The following is a 26,220-nucleotide window of genomic DNA, read 5'->3' as shown; positions in this document are numbered from 1 at the left end:
ATTTTCATGATATTGCTTCTTCCTAACCATGAACATGGAATACTTCTCCATCTGTTTGTGTCCTCTCTTATTTCGTTGAGCAGTGGTTTGTAGTTCTCCTTGAAGAGGCCCTTTACATTCCTTATTAATTGTGTTCCTAGGTATTTCATTCTCTTTGTAGCAATCGTGAACGGCAGTTAGTTCTTGATTTGGCTCTCTTTAAGTCTTTTGTATAGGAATGCTTGTGATTTTTGCTCATTGATTTTGTATCCTGAGACTTTGCTGAGGTTGCTTATCAGTTTCAGAAGATTTTGGGCTGAGATGATGGGGTCTTATAGATATACAATCATGTCGTCTGCAAATAGAGACAATTTGACTTCCTCCTCTCCTAATTGAATACCCTTTATTTCTTTTTCTTCCCTGATTGCTCTGGCTAGAACTTCCAATACTATATTGAATAGGAGTGGTGAGAGAGGGCATCCTTGTCTAGTGCCCGATTTCAAAGGGAATGCTTCCAGTTTTTGCCCATTCAGTATGATATTGGCTGTGGGTTTGTTGTAAATAGCTTTTATTATTTTGAGATACATTCCCTCAATACCCAGTTTATTGAGGGTTTCTAGCATAAAGGGCTGTTGAATTTTGTCAAAGGCCTTCTCTGCATCTATTGAGATAATCATGTGGTTTTTGTATTTGGTTCTGTTTATGTGATGAATTATGTTTATAGACTTGCATATGTTGAACCAGCCTTGCATCTCTGGGATGAAGCCTACTTAATCATGGTGGATAAGCTTTTTGATGTGCTGTTGCAATCAGTTTGCCATTATTTTATTGAAGATTTTTGCATCTATGTTCATTATGGATATTGGCTTGAAGTTTTCTTTTCTTGTGAGTCTCTGCCAGGTTTTGGTATCAGGATGATGTTGGTCTCATAAAATGATTTGGGAAGGAATCCGTCTATTTGGATTGTTTGGAATAGTTTCATAAGGAATGGTACCAGCTCCTCTTTGTATGTCTGGTAGAATTCGTCTGTGAACCCATCTGGACCTGGGCTTTTTTTGGTTGGTAGGCTCTTAATTGCTGCCTCAACTTCAGACCTTGTTATTGGTCTATTCAGGGTTTTGACTTCTTCCTGGTTTAGGCTTGGGAGGATGCAAGTGTCCAGGAATTTATCCATTTCTTCCAGGTTAACTAGTTTATGTGCATAGAGTTGTTTGTAATAATCTCTGATGATGGTTTGTATTTCTGTGGACTCTGTGGTGATACCCTTTTTATTGTTTTTTATTGCATCTATGTGATTATTCTCTCTTTTCTTTTTTATTAATCTGGCTAGTGGTCTATTTTGTTGATCTTTTCGAAAAACCAGCTCCTGGATTTATTGAGTTTTTGAAGGGGTTTTTGTGTCTCTATCTCCTTCAGTTCTGCTCTGATCTTAGTTATTTCTTATCTTCTGCTAGGTTTTGAGTTTTGTTGATCTTGCTCCACTAGCTCTTTCAATTTTAACGATAGGATGTCGATTTTAGATCTCTCCTTGCTTCTCATGTGGGCATTTATTGCTATATATTTTCCTCTAGAGACTGCTTTAAATGTATCCCAGAGATTCTGGTACGTTGTGTCTTTGTTCTCCTTAGTTTCGAAGAACATCTTTATTTCTGCCTTCATTTCATTGTTTATCCAGTCAACATTCCAGAGCCAGTTGTTCAGTTTCCATGAAGCTGTGCGGTTCAGAGTTAGTTTCTGAATTCTGAGTTCTAACTTGATTGCACTGTGGTCTGAGAGACTGTTTGTTATGATTTCTGTTCTTTTGTGTTTGCTGAGGAGTGATTTACTTCCAATTATGTGGTCAGTTTTAGAGTAGGTGTGATGTGGTGCTGAGAAGAATGTATATTCTGTGGATTTAGGGTGGAGAGTTCTGTAAATGTCTATTAGGTTTGCTTGGTCCAGGTCTGAGTTGAAGACCTGGATATCCTTCTTAATTTTCTGTCTCATCCATCTGTCTAATATTGACAATGGAGTATTAAAGTCTCCCGCTATTATTGTGTGGGAGTCTAAGTCTCTTTGTAAGTCATTAAGAACTTGCCTTATGTATCTGGGTGTTCCTGTATTGGGTGCATATATATTTAGGATCATTAGCTCTTCTTGTTTCATTGATCCTTTTACCATTATGTAATGTCCTTCTTTGTCTCTTTTGGTCTTTGTTGGTTTAAAGTCTATTTTGTCAGAGACGAGAATTGCAACTCCCGCTTTTTTTTGCTCTCCATTTGCTTGATAAATCTTCCTCCATCCCTTTATTTTGAGCCTTTGTGTATCTTTGCATGTGAAATGGGTTTCCTGGATACAGCACACCGATGGGTTTTGGCTTTTTATCAAATTTGCCAATCTGTGTCTTTTGATTGGGGCATTTAGCCCATTTATATTTAGGGTTAATATTGGTATGTGTGAATTTGATCCTGCCATTTTGATGCTAACTGGCTGTTTTGACCATTAGTTGATGCAGTTTCTTCATTGTGTAGATGCTCTTTACCATTTGGTACGTTTTTGGAGTGACTGGTACTGGTTGTTCATTTCTGTGTTTAGGGCCTCTTTCAGGAGCTCTTGTAAAGCAGGCCTGGTGGTGATGAAATCTCTGAGTACTTGCTTGTTTGTAAAGGATTTTATTTTTCCTTCACTTATGAAACTTAGTTTGGCTGGGTATGAAATTCTGGGTTGAAAGTTCTTTTCTTTAAGGATGTTGAATATTGGCCCCCACTCTCTTCTGGCTTGTAGGGTTTCTGCTGAGAGATCCACTGTGAGTCTGATGGGCTTCCCTTTGTGGGTAACCTGACCTTTCTTTCTCTCTGGCTGCCCTTAGCATTTTCTGCTTTATTTCAACCCTGTTGAATCTGACGATTATGTGCCTTAGGGTTGCTCTTCTTGAGGAATATCTTTGTGGTGTTCTCTGTATTTCCTGGACTTGAATATTGACCTGCCTTGCTAGGTTGGGGAAGTTTTCCTGGATAATATCCTGAAGAGTATTTTCCAGCTTGGATTCATTCTCTCCATCACATTGAGGTACACCTATGAAATGTAGATTAGGTCTTTTCACATAGTCCCATATTTCTTGGAACCTTTGTTCATTCGTTTTTACCCTTTTTTCTCTAATCTTGCCTTCTCGTTTTATTTCATTGAGTTGATCTTCAACGTCTGATATCCTTTCTTCTTCTTGGTCAATTCAGCTGTTGAAACTTGTGTATGCTTTGCGAAGTTCTTGTGTTGTGTTTTTCAGCTCCATCTGTTCACTTATATTCCTCTCTAAGTTGTTTATTCTCGTTACCATTTCGTCAAATCTTTTTTCAACGTTCTTGTTTCTTTACATTGGGTTAGAACATGTTCTTTTAGCTCAGAGAAGTTTCTTATTACCCACCTTCTGAAGCCTGATTCTGTTCAATTCATCATACTTATTCTCCATCCAGCCTTGTTCCCTTACTGGTGAGGAGTTGTGATCCCTTGGAGGAGGCTAGGCATTCTGGTTTCTGGTGTTTTCATCCTGTTTATGCTGGTTTCTTCCCATCTTTGTGGATTTATCAACCTGTCGTCTTTGTAGTTGTTGATTTTCAAATTGGGTCTCTTGAGTGGATGTCCAGTTTGTTGATGAGGAAGTTATTTCTTTCTGTTTCTTAGTTTTCCTTCTAACAGTCTGGCCCCTCTGCTGTAGGACTGCTGAGGTCCACTCCAGGCCCAGCTTGCCTGGGAATCACCTGCAGCAACTGCAGAACAGTAAGGGTTGCTGCCAGTTTCTTCTGCTATATTTATCCCAGAAGGATACCCGCCAGATGTCAGTCTGAGCCCTCCTTTATGAGGTGACTCTTTGGATATACGGGGATCAGGGAGCTGCTTGAGGAGACAGTCTACCCTATATAGGAGCTCAAGTGCTGAGCTGTGAGCTCTGTTGTTCATTCAGAGCTGCTGGGCAGGTATGTTTAAGTCTGCTTCAGTAGGACTCATAAACCTCCCCCCTTTTTTTTCCCCAGGTGCTCTGTCCATGGGAGATAGGGCTTTATTTATGAGTTTCTGTTGTGCTGCTACCATTTTTCATGGCTGCCCTGCCCAGCAAGGAGGCAGCCTAGTCACAGTCTGCCTGCAGAGGCTTTGCTGAGCTGCTATGGGCTCCACCCAGTTGCCATGTGAACTTCCCTGCAGTCCTGTTTATACGGGTACAGTTAGAACTGCCTCGGCAATGGCGGGCTGCCTCAGCAATGGGAAACTACCTCCGTAGTGGTGGACTGCCTCGGTAATGGCGGACGCCCCTCCCCCACAGAGCTGGACCTTCCCAGGTTCAGCTGTGCTTGCTGTGAAACTCTCAATCCAGAGCGTTTCCGATTGCTGTTTTGTTTGTGGGAGTGGGACCAGCTGAGCCTGATCACCTGGCTCCCTGTCTCAGAGCCCCCCCCGACCTTTTTTTTTTGTTGAGCGGTTGACTCTGTTTCCCAGGTGTTCCAGTCGCCTGTTGAAAGGGTACTGGGATCTGTGTGATTTCCCATGCAGCAACCCACTGTGCCGGCTGAAACAGCCATGCTGAGATTTGTGGCGCTTTTTTCCCCGGGAATCTCCTGGCCTGGCTCCCTGTTTCAGTCCCCTTTTTAATCAGTTGAATGGGTGACTCTGTCTCCCAGGAGCTCCAATCGCCAGCTAAAACGGCACCTGGACCCGTGTATTATATACAGAGAACTGCTGCGTTGGGGCACCGGCAAAACAGCCGCGCCATCAAAAACAGCTACGCCAGCCAAAACAGCTGCCCTGGCAACCCGTGGGGCTCCTCCACCTGGGAATCTCCTGGTCTGTGGGCAATAAAATTCCATCTGGAAATGCGGCATCCACTCACCCTCCGCGCTTTCTCTTGGAGCTGCAATCCTGAGCTGCTTCTAATTGGCCATCTTGGATCATCTGTAGCTTCTTAAATCAATGTCTGCTTTGAAGAGTTCCTTCCTAAGTGGGTGGGGCCAGGGAGGGACCCTGTTAGCGTCAGTCTTACTGCAGAGGTCTGATTTGGGAAACAAGTACCTATTACCTCATATTCTTCCAGATTTTTTGTCATTTAAGTTTATCTTATCTTAGTTTGAGGTCTGGCTGCTTCTGAAAATATCAGTAATAACTGATTATTAGCAGTCATTCTCCCTGCAACCTGCCTATGTTACAGGTTCATAAAATTTTAATCACAGGCATAGAAGTGGGTGACTTCATAATCTCCCTGGTCTTCCCTATCATTTTCGGATTGACGGAGGCCACTGGTGGAGTGGAGAGGTAGGGGAACACTGTTGGGCCAGCTTTGTCAAGCCATATATCTTTTTGCTAGTTGGCTACTAATAAAAAATACTTGTGATAATCATATAGAGTACTTAAGTATATTTATTATTAATGGTAATAGAGTTTAATCACTGACAAAAATCACTTTGGTTATTATTTATTCTAATATGCATTTTGCATAATACTGCCAGGTGCTTTGTTTGCATGTTTGATATATAATCACAGTGTGTTAGAATTGTTTAAGTGCTTTCTGCAGGAAGCAGATGGAAGATTTCTCCAACTCCCAGAGTGTTTCTGATTAGCAAAGTGCACATCAGGCGGCATCTGTGAACCTCTCAGATAGGCTTTTGTTAACAAAAGTTGGATTTGATAAGACTCTGTCACAGATACCTGTAATGGAGAAATATCATCAGAGTTTTACTTTTAAATGATTTAAATTTGGTTTTCCGGGAGCTACAGTGCATATTCCTGGGGATTCATAGCTCTTGATGACTGTGATCAGAACTGCCTGACTGGTTGGAAGTCTTTTTGCCCCAAGAGGACATGAATGGCCCAGATTCTTTGTGGATGAGAGAGTTCCTTATCTTTGCATATGTTGGTTTTAGAAACAGATGGCCAAATGTGTCCGCATTTAATTTTCTAATGCATTCTTTTACTTTTCCTCAGGTATCTCTCCTCTTTGTCACAACCTCTTTGCCTTGTATGACGAGAACACCAAGCTCTGGTATGCTCCAAATCACACCATCACTGTCGATGACAAGATGTCCCTCCGGCTCCACTACCGGATGAGGTATGAGAAGTAGTCACCTAGTACCTGCCTGGCTCCCGCTACACTGAGGGATGCTGGTCAGCCTGGGGCTCTGAGTCACTTACGAAGAAGTATTGTAGTCATTTTTGTAATTTGTAACTTTTGTGTTTGCTTGATATAAGAAAGGACTTCTTCAGTATTTGGAATATAATTCAAGATAAGTTTGATTATCTTCCTCTGCCACATTTTAGAAAGGAAACCTGTATAATGCAGAGGATATTTTGAATAGAATTAGTGTCTTAACGGCAGAGTTTTTCAAATGGGTAATCATAGTTATGAATTTAATTTAGTGGCTAGTGACCAGAATTTAAGAAACAAAAAGAAATGGGAGAATAGATAATATCAGCATAGATACATAACCTAAGAATTTATTTTTTTAAACTTTGGAGATAAGTAATATATATATGTAATACATCATGATATAAAATATTTTTCTTACTAAAAGTTGCAGCTAAAAGCCTTGAGAAACATTGCCTGAAGTGGTAACTAGAAACTGTAGGTTGGTCTTGCTCTCTAGGAGTGGATGTTTTGACTACTCCTTGAGGATTTTTGGCTATGGAGCTGTAATTTTTCTTCTGATGGGTACTTACCTTTTTTCCCATATTGCACACTTTGCAAAATGTCACAGTATATCCCAAGGTGACAAACAGTCAGTACTTCAATAGCTGTAGTTTCCTGAGTTTGTAAGCATATTTGTTCAGTGACTAGAGCAGAAACTATGTTAGTTAGATACTTGTCAAGCAGAAGTTTATGTGTGTTTAACAGTGGAGATTATAAATAGGGCAGATCCTTTTTGAAAAGCAGGTTAACTTACATAGGTATTAAATCAGTAGGTTAGCTCAGATGCTGATAGAATGCAGGGATCTGCTAGAAAAGCCCTCTGGAATCTCAGAGGCTCTTCACAGTATCATAGCTGCTATTTTTGGGAGAATTTGGTAGAGTTATCACCATTCCAGAATGACTGGGATGTTTTTCTTTGTTGACACTGAACCAGATCTAACTCTCTTTGATAATCATCCTACAGCTGACTTTTTCTCTTCTTTCTGTACTTAACCAGAGTCTCACTTGGAGAGGAAAGTTGTGTTCCCTGGAGATTTCAGGTCCCAACTGAGCCTCCTGGCTTTTGACTTTGTTTTTCCAAGTGTAATTTTGCTTTTTGTGGCCTGGGGATGGATTGACTGTGTGATCAGCATTGAAATGGGTTGTTGCGGTTTGAAGTCTGGAAGGATATGTAACTGGGTTCTAATCCTTTCCCTCTAGGTTTCTGCACTCAGCTCAGAGTCTAGCATGGTAGCTTTTAGGACTTGGAAAAGACCTAAGTTATCTAATTCAACTCTCTTTTTTTTTTTTCAGTGGAAAAACTAATACTCAGAAAAGGGAAGAGAGTTAACCAAAATTACGTCTAGTGAATCGTGTTATTAGCTTTACAGTTCACTTTGAGGCATTAGTCTTAGTTGATTGTATGACTGCCTGGCTATTAAAGGCTGTCTTTGCCTGTTCCCTGTTTCTGTTAGCTCCCCAGAAGTGCAAGGTTGCTTCACTTTTGGCACCTTGACTCTGTACCCGACATTGTGCTTCAACAGGATATTACTTTGTTACCACAGGCTCTTTGAACTTGGAAAAAAAAAATACCACCTTTAACTAAAACATTTGCATGATGACAAGCTACAAAAATTTTGAAACCTCATAATCTTACCACTAAAGAAGGTGTAAATGAAAATAAATGTTGGTGGTTATTTCAGTGGAATACTAGCTCTACTTTAGGAAACATTCTTGTATTTCAGTTACGGTTTTCTGTGTTTAGATAATGCTTTTGGTAGTTGTTGTTTTATAATGTATCTTAGTATAGATAATCATATTCAGTATTCCTTTTCAAAAAAAAATATTTTCTTGCTTTTTTAACCAATCGAATTTCACTGTCCGTTAAAAAATTCTGTAGAAGCCTAAAGAGAATTTGTTGTGTATAATATCTGCACATAAACTTAAAATATGCAGTTATCTGTACATAATTTTCTCGGAAACTTGCAATGTGTATCTTTGATAGATGTCTATTTGTCTTTTTGTTTCTTTCTCCTTTCCTCCTGCTTTGTTCCCCCACATCATTCTGAAAAGGAATATAAGCAGGTTATCATTCTGTATTTATTAATGTCATTTGAAATTTTTTTTCCACTGCCATGCTATAGTATCTGGAATTTGTGTATACCAGGTTTGATGAGTACTTTGATAATTAATTTTAAAAAGGTGTGTGGAATTTCTGTCTTCAGTGTGTCTTCACTTGGTCTTATTAGTGATAAAGGAGGGTGCTGATTTTGGTAGTCATAGATTTAAAGTTTTGACATCTTATTAAAGAGAAAGCTGTCAGCCTTATTTTAGGCTCCCTGATCTTCTGTTTACTGTTAGCCTTTGTTCTAGTAGAGAAGCTACACATTATGTTTGGTCTCCTCAGCCTGTGGTATCTGAGTATCTGACCTAGGCTTCCAAGCCACAGATGGTCCCACAGGGCTCTCAGCAGCCTGGAAGAATGTCCTTGTTCAGACCGGATTGAAGATTGTGTTCTGTCCAGAGGGAGTTTGTTGGGCCCTCATCTCTACCAGATCCAAGGACTGTTCTTCACAGAGACTCAGTAGGATGTGGAAGAAGAAGGCCATAGCTCGGTTGGCTCAGGAACAGTTAACTCAGGGAACATCTGCCTTTTTCCCCTCCTGCCATCTTCCCTGGCCGTGGAGGGTGACCTGTCTCTGTCCTTGGCACCTTTCCAGAGACTCTTCTGTCTTGGACAACACCCTTCATCCTCAGGATCCTTTTCTTTCCTTATCTCAGAAAACTTTGCATACTATACCTATTTCTCATTCTCTTATCACTGCCTTTCTCCGCCATCAAACAGAATTTACCTCTCCTGTTGGCCATTCTGCCAGAACTCCTCTTTGAACCTTTGTAGCTGGTTCACTCCTTCCTTCCTGCTTATCCTGGCGAGAGGATGGCATCTAAGTTCTCCTGGGCATGTGCTCTGTTCTACCCTTGAAGAGCAGTGCCAGGCCTGGATACAGCATAGGTGGCAGCCTCCCCACCAGCTGATAGCCTTAGCTTTCCACTGTCACCAGCATGTGGTCCCCCTCACACATGTGGAGGGTAAAGGAACAGTCTACCAGCTTCACAGGCCTGACGTGGCTAAGGCTGCACATGGCTCTGTAGATGTGTGGTCTTTCTGTGTGTGAGAGAGACACCAAAGCCCACAGTCAAATTCTTAGTCACTTTCATAAGTAACAGGGACGTCGGGCTTATACAAAATATTGATTTTTACCTTAAAAGTAACTTTTTGTTTATCCTTTCCATGTTAATTGCTACTCCCTGAGTTTATTCATCTTTTGTTTATCTATCAAGCATGTGTTCAACAGCTGGTAGGTACCAGGCACTGGGATTCAGTGGTGAGAGAGACAGCTGCAGCCTCTGCTTCTGCACAGCTCATGGCTGTGATAATGCCATAATGCTCAGATAATGCCATAGGGATCTGCTTCTCTCTGCCTCTTCCGTTTCCATCTATCTTCCATGGGGCTTCCCTCCTGGGAGAGTGTGCCTCATATGTGCTTGGCTTTCGTTCTTTGCTTTGCCTGCTTTGCACGGTCCAGGCTCTATAGCTGGCATTTAATGATTCTGTTCCAACATTCCTTCCTTGGTGCTTTTTTCCCTCCTGTCACCTCCCCTGGCAGTGGAGGGTGACCTGTCTCTTTCCTTGGCACCTCACCAGAGACTCTGACTTGTCTGAGGACAACTTATCCTTTAGGTACAGTGCCTAGAACCCACAGTGTTAGGGGCCCATAAAATGTTAAATTTTACTTCAAATCAGAAAACACAGATGAGAAATATAACTTGTAATATTTTTTATGGAGGAGGGGAAAAGCGTTTAGGGCCTATGAAAGTCACAGTATAGTCCTGCTTGTGACACATGCCCCGTTATGTTTTGCTGTATAGTTGCTGCTGGACCTGACTGACTGTTCCCAGAGACAGGAACTCACAGAATGTGAGAAACATGACTGAGAACCCTCCGCATCCCAGGCCCTAAGTTGGGGCCCGGTATGTCTTAGGCTCAGCAAATATAGCACAGTGACAGATGTCAAAGTGTAGCAACAGCATTTGCAGGGAGAGAGGGAGTTGTATTTGGTTGTTTTCTCATTAGTTCATGGGCAAGTCAAGGGAAAGAGACCTAGGTACCCACTGAGTCTATAGCCTAGCAATGGCCTGGGCTGCCTTGGCTCAGTTACTTCCACACATTCCAGAACTCATTGTGTTTTTCTTACTGGTGACAGCAGAAGTTATATATGGAGGGTAGGATTAGGGGCACCAAGCCTCTGTGCAATTGGCAATCCATATATAACTTTTGACCCTCTAAAACGTAGCTACTAATAATAGCCTACTGTTGACTGGAAGTCTTACCAATAACATAAACAGTTAACATATAAATAGACTAATAGACTGGTACCTGTATGTATTTTCTACATTCATGACATACCTAACTTTTTCTGAAATTTAAAAAAGTATTTCTGTGCTACACAGTTGATCAGTTTTTCCAAACTGCAAATCTCCAAAAAAATTTTCAATATACTTATTGAAAAAAAATCTGCATGTGAGTGGACTTGTGCAGTTCAAACCCATGTTGTTCAGGGGCCAACTGTAGTAGTTAGAGAATAGGCTTTTGTAGTTTTAGCTTCTCCAACTCCCTGGAGAAGCTGGAGTTTGTGGGGTGGGAGAGGCATTGTAGAGCTCAGATCCCGTGGTACAGGTGAACTTGGTGGTGCTAGGAATCTCAGTTTTCCTTATCTGTAAGATGGGAACAATGAAACCTACCTTGTAGCGTTGCTGTGAGGATTAAATAACATGATATATGTAAAGTGCTTGTTGTTAACTCGTTTCATGACATTGCAGTTGATGCCTGTGGTGGTGTTTCGGTGGTTCTCTTTTAAAACCCTGTTCATTGTGTAAGGTACACCATCAATTTAATAGCAGCAGTCTGGGAAGTAGGAAAAACTGCCGTGTAAGCTGTACGTCTTGATTGCATGATGAAAATAAATTGCAGGCATGTTAAAATGTGAATAAAATCGGTCTTGGGTTCAGGGTAGAATGGGCTTAGCAGTGCGGCTGATGGTATGGGTGTAGGGAGCTGTGGCCAGCATGGAGTTCAAGTCAGCAGGTGTTTCCCTATTCTGGAAGCATAGTGAGAAGTCAGGGGAGCTGTCTTTGTGATCTTCAGGAAGTCACTGTAGCTCCCTAAGTCATAGAGGAGGTGATTTCTCACACAGTGGTAGTAAGAAGGAAAGAAAAGGACCTGATAGATGGTGAGGGGCTGCAAGGGGAAGGGTTGTCTGCCTGCTTCTTAGGGCACCTCAGCCTCCGGCACTGACCACTGTTGGTGAACCAGGATGCCCTGCCCACATCCAGGTCCCCTTTGCTGCAATTGACATTCATTTTCCTGCCTTCCAGGTTCTATTTCACCAATTGGCATGGAACCAACGACAATGAGCAGTCAGTGTGGCGTCATTCTCCAAAGAAGCAGAAAAATGGCTACGAGAAAAAAAAGGTTCCAGATGCAACCCCTCTCCTTGATGCCAGTTCACTGGAGTATCTGTTTGCTCAGGTAGGAAGTTTGGGCCCCAGAGAAGCTGGAGTTTGTGGGGTGGGAGAGGCAATGCAGAGCTCAGATCCCTTGGTACAGGTGAACTTGATGGTACTAGGGTGCTTTGTGGGTCTGGGGAAGCTCTTGCCACACCTGGACTTGCCCCAAGTGAGAAGACAAAAGGCTGCATTTCAGCATTCCAAGAGGCTGGTTATCCAGCTTGTGGGTTTTCCAGGCTTCCCTTCTTTCCTATTCCTTTTTTCCCACCTCCTGCCGTTTTATTTTCCCTCCGTATTGCCTTGTGTGCAGAGGTCAGAGGGAAGCTGTAATTGAAAGATGTAATTCCACAGGGCTGAAGAAGGCACTTCTCTGCAACTATAGTAACATTTAGGGAGGAAGGAGATGGCCACTGAGTCATTGGTGGTAGGGTAGAAACATAAGACACTAGGAAAAAACCAAAAGAGAAGTTAGAATCACCTGAAATTACATTTACTCTGAGATCACTAAGATTTTTGATGGTGTGCTTCCTGATTTCAACATGCAAATTTAGATACTATGTAGATTTTGAAAATATTTTATGGTTCATTTTGTTTTATAAACTGCTTTTTTATTCATCTCATTTTTTTTTATTGCTTGTCCTTCAAATATCAATTAAAATATTGATCTTTATTGTTTTAATGACTTTGCAACAATTCATTTATTCAACAAATATTTACTGGATGTCCGTGTACTACTTGCCTCAGAACTTGTACTTGATAAGGTGCTGGAGATGCTGGAGTGAGTAAGACAGACATGGCCTCTGCATGCATCAGATGCGCATCAGGTTAGAAAACAAGCAAATCAAATGATATGTAGATAATACAGAAGAATTATGGAAAATACTGTGAAGGGAGAAGCTTGTGATACAGAATATGGAGTGGGGGGTTTGAATGGGAAGACCTAATTTAAATCATGTGATCAGAGAAGGTCTCTCTAAAGAGGTAACATTTATAATGAATCCTGAAGAATAAAAAGGAGTCTGCAATTCTGAGAGAGGGGTTGGGGGAGCATTTTCTTTCATGTAGAGTGTCTCAGCAGCAGCACTACTGACCTTTTGGGCTGCGTGATGGTTCTTTGCTGCGATGGCCTGCCCTGTGCATTGTAGGGTATTTAGCAGCACCCCCGCCCTCCACCCAGTAGATGCCAGTAACACTCTATCCCTAGCAGTGGCCAAAAATGTCTTCAACATTGCCGACTCTCCCCTTAGCCTCAGTTGAAAAGAGCTGATGTGGAGGGAACAGAATAGGGGAAGGCCCTGAGGGCCAGGAGAGCTGAAAGGTGAGGCCATGTGGTTGAAGACCAGAGGAGGGTGGTGGGGAATGAGTCTGGAGAGGCAGGTTTGGCAGATTGCAGAGCCTTGTAGAAGCTGGCAAGGAGTTATCGTTTTACCCTGAGTGGGGTGGGAAGCCATTTGGAAGGCTTCATTTTATGTATGTTTCAAGTCAATGATGATTCTTGTAATATGTGGAAAGTAGATTGTGGGGTCCAAGAGTACACTCCATACATGCAAGCTGAGAGTCTGCAGCACTGGTCCTGGGAGAGAAAATGCTGGTTTAGCCTAGTGTAGCGATAGTGGCAGTGGAGGAAAATGATTAGATCTACTGTTCATCTTGAAGATAGACTTGATAGGATTTGCTGTTGAGTTGGATGTGGAAGCTGAGAGAACTTGAGGAATCAAAGATGATTACTAGGTTTCTGTTCTGGGTGATGTTGGTTCGATAATGGAGTCATTCCCCACACAGGGAAGGTCTTGGGGGAAGAGGCTGGGGAAGGGGCAGAAATCAGGAGTCGTTTGTCAGAGATGCCTGTGAAACTTACAAGTAGAGATTTCAGATAGGAAATTGAGTAATGAGGCTGGAGTCCAGAGGAAAAGCTGTCATTTATTTAACGTAGCCACCTGTTCCTGGACATTTTCTGTTTTTCTCATTTTCCCTATTATGCTGTTACTTTATAGTCTGTTGTGAACAGCTGCATACATAGGTGTCCTGTACATGTTGTTTATCATTTCCTTAGAATATACTATTACATGTGAGATCACACACACATAACAGTGTATCCGTGTGTCAGAGTTATATCCCATTGTAGGGCTTTGGTTACTGATTGCGCATCATCTCCTTTCCATCTATGCCTTAGAACTGCCTTAGAGACAGTAGAGAAAGGAGACAGTGCACAGCCCCAAGCAGATACTGTGTGGAAAGAAATAAAATGAACTGGCCATTTTCAGATTGTTCTTTTTGGATTCAGCTTCCCAGTTTTGTGTATCCATAGCTGAGATTTATTCTTTACCTTTCTTGGGAGAGGTGTAAAGGAAGAGTGTGCCATACTTCACAAATAAGCATGGCATTAGATCTGACCTTTTGGAGGCTCAGGATTAATTGACTTGAGGTGGCTGTACAGTGAATGTTTACAAAAAAACCACAGCCCAACAAGACAGTTTCAGGTTTTGTTTTGCTCTTCACACGTTATTGGCGTAGACCATTGTTCCTCAGAAGTTTGTGGAACTGATCAGTGACCTTTCCTCACCTGAGAGAAACAAGAAATCCCATGGTGAAGAGAAACTGGAGCAGTGGGAACCCTCCAACCAAAAACCATTAATCTGAAGTTCTTCAGGGAAAGAGAACCTCTCACATATGCAGGAACACTTCTCCCAGGCTTTGTGCCTCCCCTGCTCCAAGCTGGAGAAAGGCTAGAGTTCACACCTTAGAGTTCTATGTACTTTAAGTTAGTTGATGAAGACCGAGTGTGGCAGTAGCACAGCCTTGAACAGTGGTCCTGGTCAAGTCTAGATTCCATCTCAGCCTACCACTTGCTAAGCCCTGGGCCCCCAGGGTACTGGGTTCTTCTACTCAACTTGGGGTTTTGTAACTACCTGACATCAGATATTCCTATTCATTTATTCTTTTTTTTTCTCCTTAGAGTAGAATCTCTATGAGATCAGGAACATGGCTTAGTTTATTGCTGTATCCCTAAGTCCTAGAATAGCATCTAGCCCATAATTAGTTCTCAGTAATGACCAAATGAAGGAGTGACTGAGTGGGGGCTGTTTGCCATTTTATGCCTTAGATTCCTCATCCATTGGAGATGATGATGTTAACATCCACCTTGTGAGGTGTTATAAGGACTAAAGAAGGGAACCATGCACTGTCTGGCAGCTCTGAGGCTCGGTTTAGTCAGTGGGAGCCAGCACTGGCATTATCATTTTTACTCTGTACAAGGCTGGGCTGGGCACTGCTGGTTAGCCTTGTTTTATTTTTTGTTTAAAGTTCCTGTTGGTTCTTAGAATATTGTGCACTCCATCAGTGAGGGGTATGTTTTGGTGATACATTTCACTACGGGAAACTTGAACGGCAGATATGGGAAAATGTAGCTGTGGTGATGATGCACTGTGGAATGTTCCCTTTTCTCTAGAGCTACAATGGATGGAGGGAGAGCCCGGTCAACTCTGTAAACCCAGCTCCTCGACAAGGCCATCTCAGCACGTTTGTGGAATTAATGCATGACCAGAGCTCAGCCCAGTGTCACCTTCCCTTGCACTGATGCAGTCCGGTCCTAGTACACAGTATTTGTCAGCATCACTTTTATGACGAAGGGACTTCATATGTCTGTACTGTTCACCAGAACCTAGCATAGTGCCTCAGTATTTGTTAAATGAAGGAACATGAGAGAACGTCTCCTGAGCCCCTTCATACTCAGCTTTGTTGAAAAAGAGCTTTGTCACTAGAGAAACTCAATCTTATTTGTCTCATTGCTGTGCTGCTTTTCTAGGCAGCACCTCCCTGTGTGGGGAGCCTTCCTCTCAAGATCAAAAACGGGTGGGCTCTCATGTTTTCTCCCTTTTGCTCCTAGGGACAGTATGATTTGGTGAAATGCCTGGCTCCCATTCGAGACCCCAAGACCGAGCAGGATGGGCATGATATTGAGAACGAGTGTCTGGGGATGGCTGTCCTGGCCATCTCGCACTATGCCATGATGAAGAAGATGCAGTTGCCAGAACTGCCCAAGGACATCAGGTAAAGCTTCCCACTGGCTGAAGAATTGATTGTCAGGATGGTAGTGGTTTTATATGTTCTTAAACATTTCATCTCAACGACTGCCAGGGTTTGGCTGACCCTTGCTTTGTATGAAACCCAGATCTTAATTAGAATGTTTACTATGTGTACCATAATTATAATTGTGTCCTGATTTGGGATCTTGGCTGCTAATCTCAGAAATGTGTGCTTGGGTGAAATTTCTGGACTGAGGATGCCAGTAAAATTAGTGACCCCCCAGGCCTTCTCCATCCCCTCCTTGCCCATGGTGGACACTGCCATCTATCACTGCGTTTTTTTCCTTTTGTTTTGGAACCATCTTAAAATCCTTCCCAATACAGTTCTACAAGCAGCTACAACCATCCCCAGCCTGAACTCTCAAGGTGTTGTAGTAGTTCACTACAGAACTGTTAATTCTAATGTGAGAATTGATCAACTACTATTAAATATCTTAAGAAAACTGCATTTACTTTAAAATATTATTTGAGATGAAGTCTTAGTGAAGGAATATTTAATTTCTGCCCATCTATGACATCTAATAGTTTTTTTCCCACCAATGAGCTATTAGGATTGTCATAGATGAAGACGGTCTCATTTTGAAGAGGTGATTTCGTAGCTGTATTATTTGGGATAGGCGGCGTACATCTTCTCATAAGGTTGCTGCTTGTTTCTCCTTGTGCTTGACCAGAGTCTAGAGCAGATCACAGCTCACTCCTCAGTGATGCAGGGATTGAGTCAATACATGCTGAACTGCTGCTTTCTCTTTTTTTCTGTGGCCTTCACTCTGGGTACCTCCTCTTTATTTTTTCATAAGCAAAATTAAAAAATGACAGTTCTTCTCTAATTCTCTTTATTATATTACATTAATCTAAAATAAAAATTAGAACATTTGTTGAAAATAATTCCCAAACTTCACAATTTTCCACTGTTCTGAAGCCACTCCATGCAGTAGGGATGACCCTGGACCAGGTGCTGTCTCTGTCCTGGGAGTAACAAGCAGATCAGTCTCCACATTTGTTTGACCCCCAGTGGACTTCTTCTTTGTTTCATGGGTACTCAGGTTCTTCTTAACATTGACTCCTGTTCTAGCAGTATATCAGCTTGTTGAGATTCTGTTGGTTATAGATACTTGCCCACTAGCACCTGGATAGGTAACTAATCTTTCAGCTTACTTTTGATCTTTTAAATAATATATCTGATTCTTTTTTTTTTTTTTGAGACAGAGTCTCACTCCGTCACCAGGCGCCAGGCTGGAGTGCAGTGGCGCGACCTCAGCTCACTGCAGCCTCCGCCTCCCGGGTTCAAGGAATTCTCCTGCCTCAGCCTTCCGAGTAGCTGGGACTACAGGCGTGCGCCACCACTCCCAGCTAATTTTATGTTTTTAGTAGAGATGGGGTTTCTTTTTGTTGGTCAGGCTGGTCTCGAACTGCCTACCTCAGGTGATCCACCCGCCTTGGGCTCCCACAGTGCTGGGATTACAGGCGTGAGCCACCACACCTGGCCTTGCAGACCATTTTCTAACCGGTGTTCAATCCTAATAACAGTGTGTAGATGTGAGTACTAATGTGCACAAGAATGGTGAAGCTAGCAAGCAGAAATGTAGATGGCCTGCCTTGATGACCCAGAAAATTTGGCAGTACCTGTAGCAATTCCCATTTTAGTGAAATCTGTGGAGCACGTGCTTTTCTTTTCTCTCCCAGTTTCTGTTCACCTCCATCTCCTTATGATAGTTATCTCAGTGCCTACTCCATCTAATGTCCTCTTAGAGTAGATCTCCCTTTTCCATTTGGCAACATGTGGATTCATGGACTTAGATTTGTTTCTAAACTGTTTTCTCCTAACCTGTACATGGAAAAGAGATGTATTTTCCTACTCTGTTTTAGCTACAAGCGATATATTCCAGAAACATTGAACAAGTCCATCAGACAGAGGAACCTTCTCACGAGGATGCGGATTAATAATGTTTTCAAGGATTTCCTCAAGGAGTTTAACAACAAGACCATTTGTGACAGCAGCGTGTCCACACATGACCTGAAGGTGAAATACCTGGCTACCTTGGAAACTCTGACAAAACATTACGGTGCTGAAATATTTGAGACCTCCATGTTACGGATTTCATCAGAAAATGAGATGAATTGGTTTTACTCAAATGACAGCGGAAATGTTCAGTACTACGAAGTGATGGTGACTGGGAATCTTGGAATCCAGTGGAGGCAGAAACCAAATGTAAGTGGCTGTTGGCAGTCATTCAAACAGCACATCCCGTGTCACATGGCGTATGTGCTTATCCTGCTGGAGTCATCTGTCTGCCTGTCCGTCACTCCAGTAGGCTGAATTTAGGCTAGAGACCATGTATCATTCATCTTTCATTTCATCCCTATAGCATAAAGTCTAAATAAGTATTGAGCTGTGTAGAGAAATAGAACAACATGTATAATATGTAGTAGCATGATAATAATAACAGACAGTTCCTGAGTGTTTACCATGTGCTAAGTACTTTTCTAAGCATTTTACAGGTATTAACTCATTTATTTCTAAAAATAAAAAACGTTTGAGGGAAGTATTGCCGTTGTCTCTATTTTACAGATGAATACAAACAGGCACAGAGAAGTTAAGAAACTTGCCCAAGGTGATAACTAATAAGCATTTGTGCCAAGAATTGAACTTAGGCCTCTGGCTCCATGAAATTGGCTAATTGATTTTGCTTTTTGGAAGCTTCTTTCTGAGATATTTTTTGGATGAGGAAATAGAGCAGAATGCCTTGAGAGCATGGGTTTTAAACCCACATAGACCTGGTCCAAATCCTAGCTTCATGCCTTACATGGCCTTAGGAGGGTTATCTCACCTTTATCAGCAGCAAATTATTCTTCTGTTAAATGGAGGTACTTCCTGTCTAACTCAGGGTTGTGAAGAAACTAAATGGCATTTAGCATAAAGCCTGGCAATATAATAAATGTTGAATAGATTATTATAGCTGTCATAATGATTATTAGTGTAATTAATAATATTAAAGTACATGTGGGTGAATACAGTGGCTCACACCTGTAATCCCAGCATTTTGGGAGGCTGAGGCAGGCAGAACACTTGAGCCAAACAGTTTGAGCCGAGCCTGGGCAACGTGGCAAAACCCTATCTTTACAAAAAGCAGAAAAAATTAGCAGGGCTTGGTGGCACACGCCTTTGTTCCTAGCTACGTGGGAGGCTGAGGTGGGAGGATCACCTGAGCCTGGCAGGTAAAGGCTGCAGTGAGCCATGACCATGCCACTGCACTCCAGCTTGGGTGACAGCAAGACACTGTCTCAAAATATTAAATAAATACATAAAACATGAGACTCATTTTCTCCTCCTGTTTTATTCTCATGCTAAAGCAACAATGCCTGATACTTACTGAGGGCTTTCTATGTAGTAGGTATTATACTATGTTAGTTAACACTTATCTAATCTCAGAGAACCCGATGAAGATGTAAGCTCTCTATTTTATGAATAGAGAAAATGAGTCTCAAAGAGATGATGTAACTAGTTAAGTAATTGGCAGAGACAGGAACTTAACCTAGATCTCTGGTCGCCAGGGCTTATGCTACGCAAAATATTTACACTTGTGCAGATATGTATTATTCAATGTGTAGATTATTTCAAGCATGAGATTCATGTCTTCTCTTGAAAATCCTGACTTGAGTACTGTTATAAAGTCAAGATGATTGGTGATAGAAGGAGAAAGCTCACGTTCAGCCCAGTTGTAACTGGGAAGAGTATGTTATCTGTCTGTGTCAAAGCTGTCTAGTGGTCTGGAAGTGAGGAGACCTGGATGTAGATGTATGTCTAGTGAGCAGTGATTTCCCTTTCTGAGTTTGCTTGCACATTGTGTATTATGTAGAGTTTAGACAGTGTGCTCATTAAGGCCTCTTCCAGATGTGAAAGTCCACGATTCTCTGATACAACCCAGTTCTTTGGTCCTAAGTCTGCAGGTGCCAACTCCCCTAATCCTTCTGCAAGTCTAGATGAACTGACTTTCTCCTCCTTGGGCCTAGGCCCTGCATAGGTTTGCCAGCAGCATTGACCTTTTACCAACAGAAAATGAAGAAGCCAACTTAACCCTGTCTCTTTTATGCATCTTATAAGGTTGTTTCTGTTGAAAAGGAAAAAAATAAACTGAAGCGGAAGAAACTGGAAAGTAAACACAAGAAGGATGAGGAGAAAAACAAGGTCCGGGAAGAGTGGAGCAGTTTCTCTTACTTCCCTGAAATCACTCACATTGTGATAAAGGAGTCTCTGGTCAGCATCAACAAGCAGGACAACAAGAAAATGGTAAGTTCCTTCCAGAAGTTCTTCAGTCTGGATTTGGTGAAGAGAGGGAGAATTGCTGAGTTCCGTTCTGCAGCACATGATTTTCAGAGTTCCTGTCCCAAAGAGAAAATAGGATTTTCCCAATCAAGCCAAGAAGTTCCTATTTCCAAGGAAGGCATTATCAGTGTTTTAAAGTTACACCAATACATTCCAGTGCCTTTCTTTGGTCTCAGAAATGTGAATCTGCCTTAGGATTTGCTGCCCTCCCAAAGATACCTCAGCATCAATATTTAATTCACAAAGCTAGTAGATTTGACGGAAAAAACCAGCGAATGTGTCAGTGTTTTATCTCAAGGGCTCTGGCACGGCCTCTCTGCTGAGCTGAAGTGCAAAGCAGGAAGTCCCACTTTGGCCTCAGGCAAGCCTTGGCCACGGTGGCAGTCCTCCATACGGTGTCAGGCACACCCCACACTGACGCTCGGGCAGCGGAAGGGGTGTTCAATCTCACTTCCTCTTTTCTGATATCACTTGAGGACATAATCTAGACAAGCAGGAAGTGGCAACTCTGCCAAAATAAACCTGTTTGTGTCAAGGGAAGTCACAGCCAACAACACACAGTGAGAGTGGCTGGTGAGACAGCCAGCACTCTTGCAGGGAGTGGAGCCAACACCAGGAAAGGCCACGTTCTGCCAAAATGTGGCAAATACTGCATCACACCAATAACACTCAGTGCTGAGGAGAAGCCTGGTGATACAGTTTAGGGCAGACAGTCACTCTCATATTCAGAATGACTTGTCTTTCTGGCATAACCTTCTGGAAAACAGTTTGTCAACCTGTTAAAAGCTTGAAAATATTTATGTATCCCTCAGTTCAGGAATCTAGAGAATGAATCTATCTTCCAGAAACGATGTGAGAGGCAGGTAGTGGTTTATGAATAAGAATGTTCATTCCAGTAGTATTTAAAGTGTCAAAATACTGAAAATAACTTAAATATATAATAATAGGAAAATAAATCACAATTTGCCTGAGTAGCAGAATATTACACAATCAGATTGCTGAATTTTTAAATGACCTGGGAAAAAGGTTGGGGTAAAAAGCCAGATACAGAACTTTACCTATAGAATGATACCAATTTTGTTCAAAAAATCAATAGGTTTGCATGTATGTACACATGCTCTTAGAAAAATAATCTAATATTAACAGCTATTTATTTATGGTGGCATTATGAGTGATCTCAATTTTCTTATTTTCTCTTTTTTTTTTTTAACAAAAAACATGCATTATGAAGGGAGACGTAGAAGAGCTCAGATAGATGTTAGTGGAAAGATGCAAAATGGGGGCAGAAAAGAAGAAGTGCTGTTTATGGAGCACATCCTGGACATTAGGCCCCATGTTATTTGCTGTGCCTATTTCTTGTCTGTCTTAGTCCGTATAAGAACCTTACAGGAAGGAGCATCAGCTCTACTTCAAATGAGAAATCTGAGACTAATCAAGAGGCATGGCATCTTGCACAGGGTCACTCACGAGAAAGTGGCAGGCACTTGCCCAGCTCTGTCTGGCTCCTGCCTGTGCTTTTTGCCTATGTTGCTTTGGCTTCTAAGACATTATCATCCCCCAGAGTCCCTGAAGGGAGTGAGGGAGAGGCGGACATGTCCGTGATCTGGCTCTTGAACACGGTGCATGCCTGGTGCACATTTCATGAGCCTGCCCCATCCTGTACTTTCCTGTCCTGGCTGACACAGTTAAGTCCAGCACCAACACAAGTTGGTGCACCCATCATCTTAAGTCAGAGCTCCGCCTGGCCAGATGGGTCAGCAACTCTATGCCAAGCTACAGTGCTGTGGAGGGAGGAGGGAGAAAGCAGGAAGAAAGAAATACTTGAAATCTCTATTAGTTTGTTTTTCTTTACCATGCTGGTCCTTACTGTGTGTCAAACACTTTCCCTTCTGAGCACTTCACAAGTATCACCTCTTTTGATTTTCATATCAACTCTATGGGTATGTTAGGGGGAAACTGAGGCATTAAGAGGTTAAGTAACCTGTCGAAGGTCACACAGCTGTTCAGTTAAAACATTTGAAATTGCTAATATTTGACCATTTTGACCTACAAAAATGGTGATTCCATATGCATAGCCCTAATAGCAGGTGGAGATGCTGCGATTTGAACCCAGAGCATCTGGCTCCAGAGCCTGAGGGTTGGCCACTGCTCCATGCTGCCTGTTGGTGTATCTCATGCCCTCATTGTCCCTTCCCAGCCATGGGATTTCCAAGCCCTTTAATTAGGCAATACCTTGAAGAAACCCTGATACCAACGTGTTGTCAAGTCAGACCTTGATGTGTCACTTCTCTCTGCATCTCCTTGGCATCCCCCATTTCTATTTAGTCTTCTGCTCTCAGGAAGCATAAGTGCAGACGTGGTCTTGATTATCATGCGGCTGGCTGAGGGGCTGCCCAAGCCAGTCTGCTCCTAGTTCTGGAGCATCTTGAATTTGCCCTTTAGGGATATCCACAGGTGGGTGCCAGGTCACACCCACAAGGCAGTGTGCTCAGTGTGGTTTCTTTCCTGAGGTGCCATTCTTGTGGTGGGCCTGCCCTCTCCAGGTCCTTGCTCATAGCCCCAGGCCGTGCTTCCTTGACATCACAGTTGCATCAGGCTCCTGACCTCCCTCCTGCCGAGGCTCATCTCATCCTGCTCCCTTTTCCCTTCACTGTCCTCTTGTGTCTACCACCTGCCTCTCCTTTCTACAGGGCTAAAAAAGAGTCATTTTGCCCTTTTCTGAAGCCTCAGATGCTTTTTAATAATTTTTGTGAGTCAAAGCTCCAAATCATGGCTTTTGCATACCTTCCCTTGCAAGGAAATATTCTTGATTGACCTCATAGCTCCTCTCAAATGGGCAGTCTCTTCAGGGATCAATGATCAAGACAGAAATACCCCATATCTACACCACAGGTGTTTTTTGGAACACCTTCCTTGATGGAAATCCCCTCCCTCCTCTTCTCCACATGTGCCTTTGCCTCTTCCCACCCTGAGTAAGATGCTCTGCTTCCTCCAACTCTCAGAGCTCCCGGGGCTTAATCTAGCATCCTCCTCACTGGGCCTGAAATCATTCATTCTTAGATTAAAATCCAGGCATTTCACCTTCTAGAGCAAGTTTGCTAAGAGATGAAGCATGGTGCCTCTGTTCCTTTTGTCCCAAGCAGGAATAATGCTGACTCAGCCACTCATTGTTTAGTGCCAAGATCAGGGTGCACACTTTGCCTCTTCCTACCTCTATTGTTATGCCTCTGCCACCTTGATTCAGGCTTCTTCTCCCCTCTCAACCCAAGGGACAGCTTCTCTGCAGGTCTCCCTGCCTGCCACAACCTCCCCCATTATGCCTCACCCCCAAAACACACACACACACACACACACACACACACACACACACACACACACACACACACCCTCATCTGATAGTTTGAGATAATAGATGGGAAAATGTGTTGAACAGTAAAAGTCCTATGTAAATGCAAGGGGGATCAGGCATGGTGACTCACACTTGTAATCCCAGTACGTTGGGAGGCTGAGGTGGGTGGATCATTTGAGGTCAGGAGTTCAAGACCAGCCTCGCCAGCATGGTGAAACCCCATATCTACTGAAAATACAAAAACAGCCAGGTGTGATGGTAGGTGCCTGTAATCCCAGCTACTCAGGAGGTAGCTGTGTGTGTGTGTGCGTGCGGGTGTGCATGCATGTGTGTGTGGCTGAGGCAGAAAAATCACTTGGACCCGGGAGGTGGAGGTTGCAATGAGCCAAGATCACTCCACTGCACTCCAGCCTGGGTGACAGGGTAAAAGTCCATCTCAAAAAAATAAAATCAAATAAATGCAAGGGGTATATTTAATATCAATGGAAAGGTTTTCCCTTTGGGGTTCCTATTGTGTTTAAAAGTCTTCTCACTGTGTACCTCCCTATAGAGTCAGCTGCTTAGGCTAATAGAGACATGCTGTAACCATGGGGATTTCTTTCCTCTCAACAGGAACTGAAGCTCTCTTCCCATGAGGAGGCCTTGTCCTTTGTGTCCCTGGTAGACGGCTACTTCCGGCTCACAGCAGACGCCCATCATTACCTCTGCACTGATGTGGCGCCCCCGTTGATCGTCCACAACATACAGAATGGCTGTCACGGTCCAATCTGGTTGGTCCTAGAACCTTTTCAGTTGCCTGTGGTGTGCAGAGAGCCCACGTTTTAGTTACGGGGCATGTCATCCGTTGGTTAGGTTGGGCCAGTTGACCATGCTGCCTGGAGCTTGTTGGCTGTCCTGCTTTCCTCCCTGCTGTCCAAGCTCTGGTCAGGCCTTCCTGTCATCTATCATGCTCCTTGCAGTAGCCCCTCAACGATGCTTCTGTACTTGGATCTCTCCTCATAGTTTAACCCCCTCACCTCTCCATAGCTGATCAAGAAATACTACACTTTCTGATTTCTTGCTGTGTCAGATAATGTGGGCAATTCAAGAAACACTGAACACAGCTGAGCGTGCTGCCATGTGCCTGTAGTTTCAGCTCCTTGAGAGGCTGAGGTGAGAGGATCACTTGAGCCTGGGAGTTCGAGTCTAGCCTGGGCAACATAGCAAGATCCCATCTCTAAAAACTATAAAAGAAGAAAAAGAAAGAAAGATCGGATGAAGATCTCAGCATCAGTCAGTGTAGTAAATGGAATCATCAGTCAATTTGTCCTAAGGTGCCAGGGGAACAGGGGGGACCGTGAGGATGATACAGCTTTAAGGCCAGAAGTGGCTATGTGGGGTGTCTTTTTCCACCTGCATCTCAGAACTGGCAGCCTGTGCTCAAATACCTCTGGCGATGGGCACTTTATGAGGCAGTCCAAGGATTCGAGCTCCAACAGTGAGAGATGTGCATACCTTTCTGATAGGGAGCTACGGTAGTTGGCTTCTCTGTAACTTCTGCCTGTTCACTTGAATTCTGCCTTTTGAGACAACAGGGATTCTGCTGACTTTCTCTTACATATGACAGCCCTTCAGGCAAAGGAAAACAGCTGCTGTGTCTCTTCTGAGCCTCTCTTTCCAGACCACAGACTATCTGGGGAAGCATCTCTTCTGCCACCTTCCACATGACATGCTTCTCACCTTTTTCCCTCTTCTGGCTACCTTGTGGGCAGGTAGCTTAGTAGGCACGTGGCCCTGGCCTTGAGAGGCTTACAGAATTGTAGGGAAACAGACACATAAAGAATGGCAGAGCAAGGGATTGAGCATTTGAAAAGCATCTCCCACCAGTGTCCCAGCCATGGTTGTGCTTCAGGGCCCTGGCACTCACTCTTCCCTTGGCCCAGAATGCCCTTCCTCCAGAGTCTGCACAGCCTCCACTTCCTTCAGGTGCTGGTCAGATATCACCTTATCTGTGAAGTCTTCCCTGACTGTCACCTTATGTAAAAATCACACCTCTTTCCCTTCTCTATCCCGTACGTTTTGGCTGCTGCACTCTGCCTTATTTTTCTTCAGTGGCAGTCATTACTTCCTGAGATACTGTATTTATTTGCATAACATAACATTTGTTCCTGGTACGACTGCCCTCACCTCCCAGAATATGAGCTTCCCAAAGGCTGGGGCTGCATTGCTCACTGCTTTCTTAGCACACGCAGGGCCTGGCACATTGTAGGCCTTCAGTGAGTATTTGTTGAATGAATGGATATTTCATGTTTGGTGGGATGCTGACATTCATTGCCTAAGGAGCCTGCTCAAAGTAGGTGGCATTCAAATCTGATGAAACTTTGAAGAATCAATGATGGCTTGCCAGGCCTTAAAGTGGGGAAAGGGCACCCAGATGAGAAGCCAGCACATGCAAAGGTATGGCGCAGTTGGAAAGTACGTAATGTCTCTGTCTCTTTAAAACACATGAACCATAGCAGCCCTCTCTCACCACCACTTAACAAGCAGCACTCACCAGGTGCTAGTAACCTCATGCAGGGATGTATTCAGCCAGTGTTCACTGCCCTCTACATGCCAGGACTCACTGGTCCTGGGGATACAAAGAAGTGCAAGACAGGCCTGTTCCTACTAACATCTGTCCAAGCCTCACTGATATATTCACTCAGTGTGAACCCATGGGTATACAACAATAAACAACACAGCCTCCAGTTCCCACGCCCATGAGGTTTGTGCTCCCTCTGGGCTGCCTGGGGGTGGAGGGGAGGTATAG

The 26,220-nt window shown here is 43.2% G+C and overlaps 1 protein-coding gene across 1 annotated transcript in view; it reads left to right on the top strand.

Annotated features, from left to right (window-relative positions):
• The window catches only part of JAK1 (Janus kinase 1), a 60,678-nt gene that overhangs the window by 8,792 nt on the left and 25,666 nt on the right, over positions 1 to 26,220 (top strand). The window contains exons 3-8 of the mRNA XM_021667686.2: positions 5,926 to 6,049; positions 11,543 to 11,696; positions 15,561 to 15,724; positions 17,626 to 17,968; positions 19,862 to 20,047; positions 24,045 to 24,202. Coding sequence (XP_021523361.1) covers positions 5,926 to 6,049; positions 11,543 to 11,696; positions 15,561 to 15,724; positions 17,626 to 17,968; positions 19,862 to 20,047; positions 24,045 to 24,202 — 1,129 coding nt within the window. The remainder of the gene's footprint in view (positions 1 to 5,925; positions 6,050 to 11,542; positions 11,697 to 15,560; positions 15,725 to 17,625; positions 17,969 to 19,861; positions 20,048 to 24,044; positions 24,203 to 26,220) is intronic.

The sequence above is a fragment of the Aotus nancymaae genome, unplaced genomic scaffold (assembly GCF_030222135.1).
Source record: "Aotus nancymaae isolate 86718 unplaced genomic scaffold, 86718_ANA_hifiasm-v0.15.2.pri h1tg000007l, whole genome shotgun sequence".
In the NCBI taxonomy this organism is placed as follows: domain Eukaryota; kingdom Metazoa; phylum Chordata; class Mammalia; order Primates; family Aotidae; genus Aotus; species Aotus nancymaae.
The sequence above is the reverse complement of the archived record's forward strand: the minus strand, read 5'-3'. Positions and strand labels throughout refer to the sequence as shown.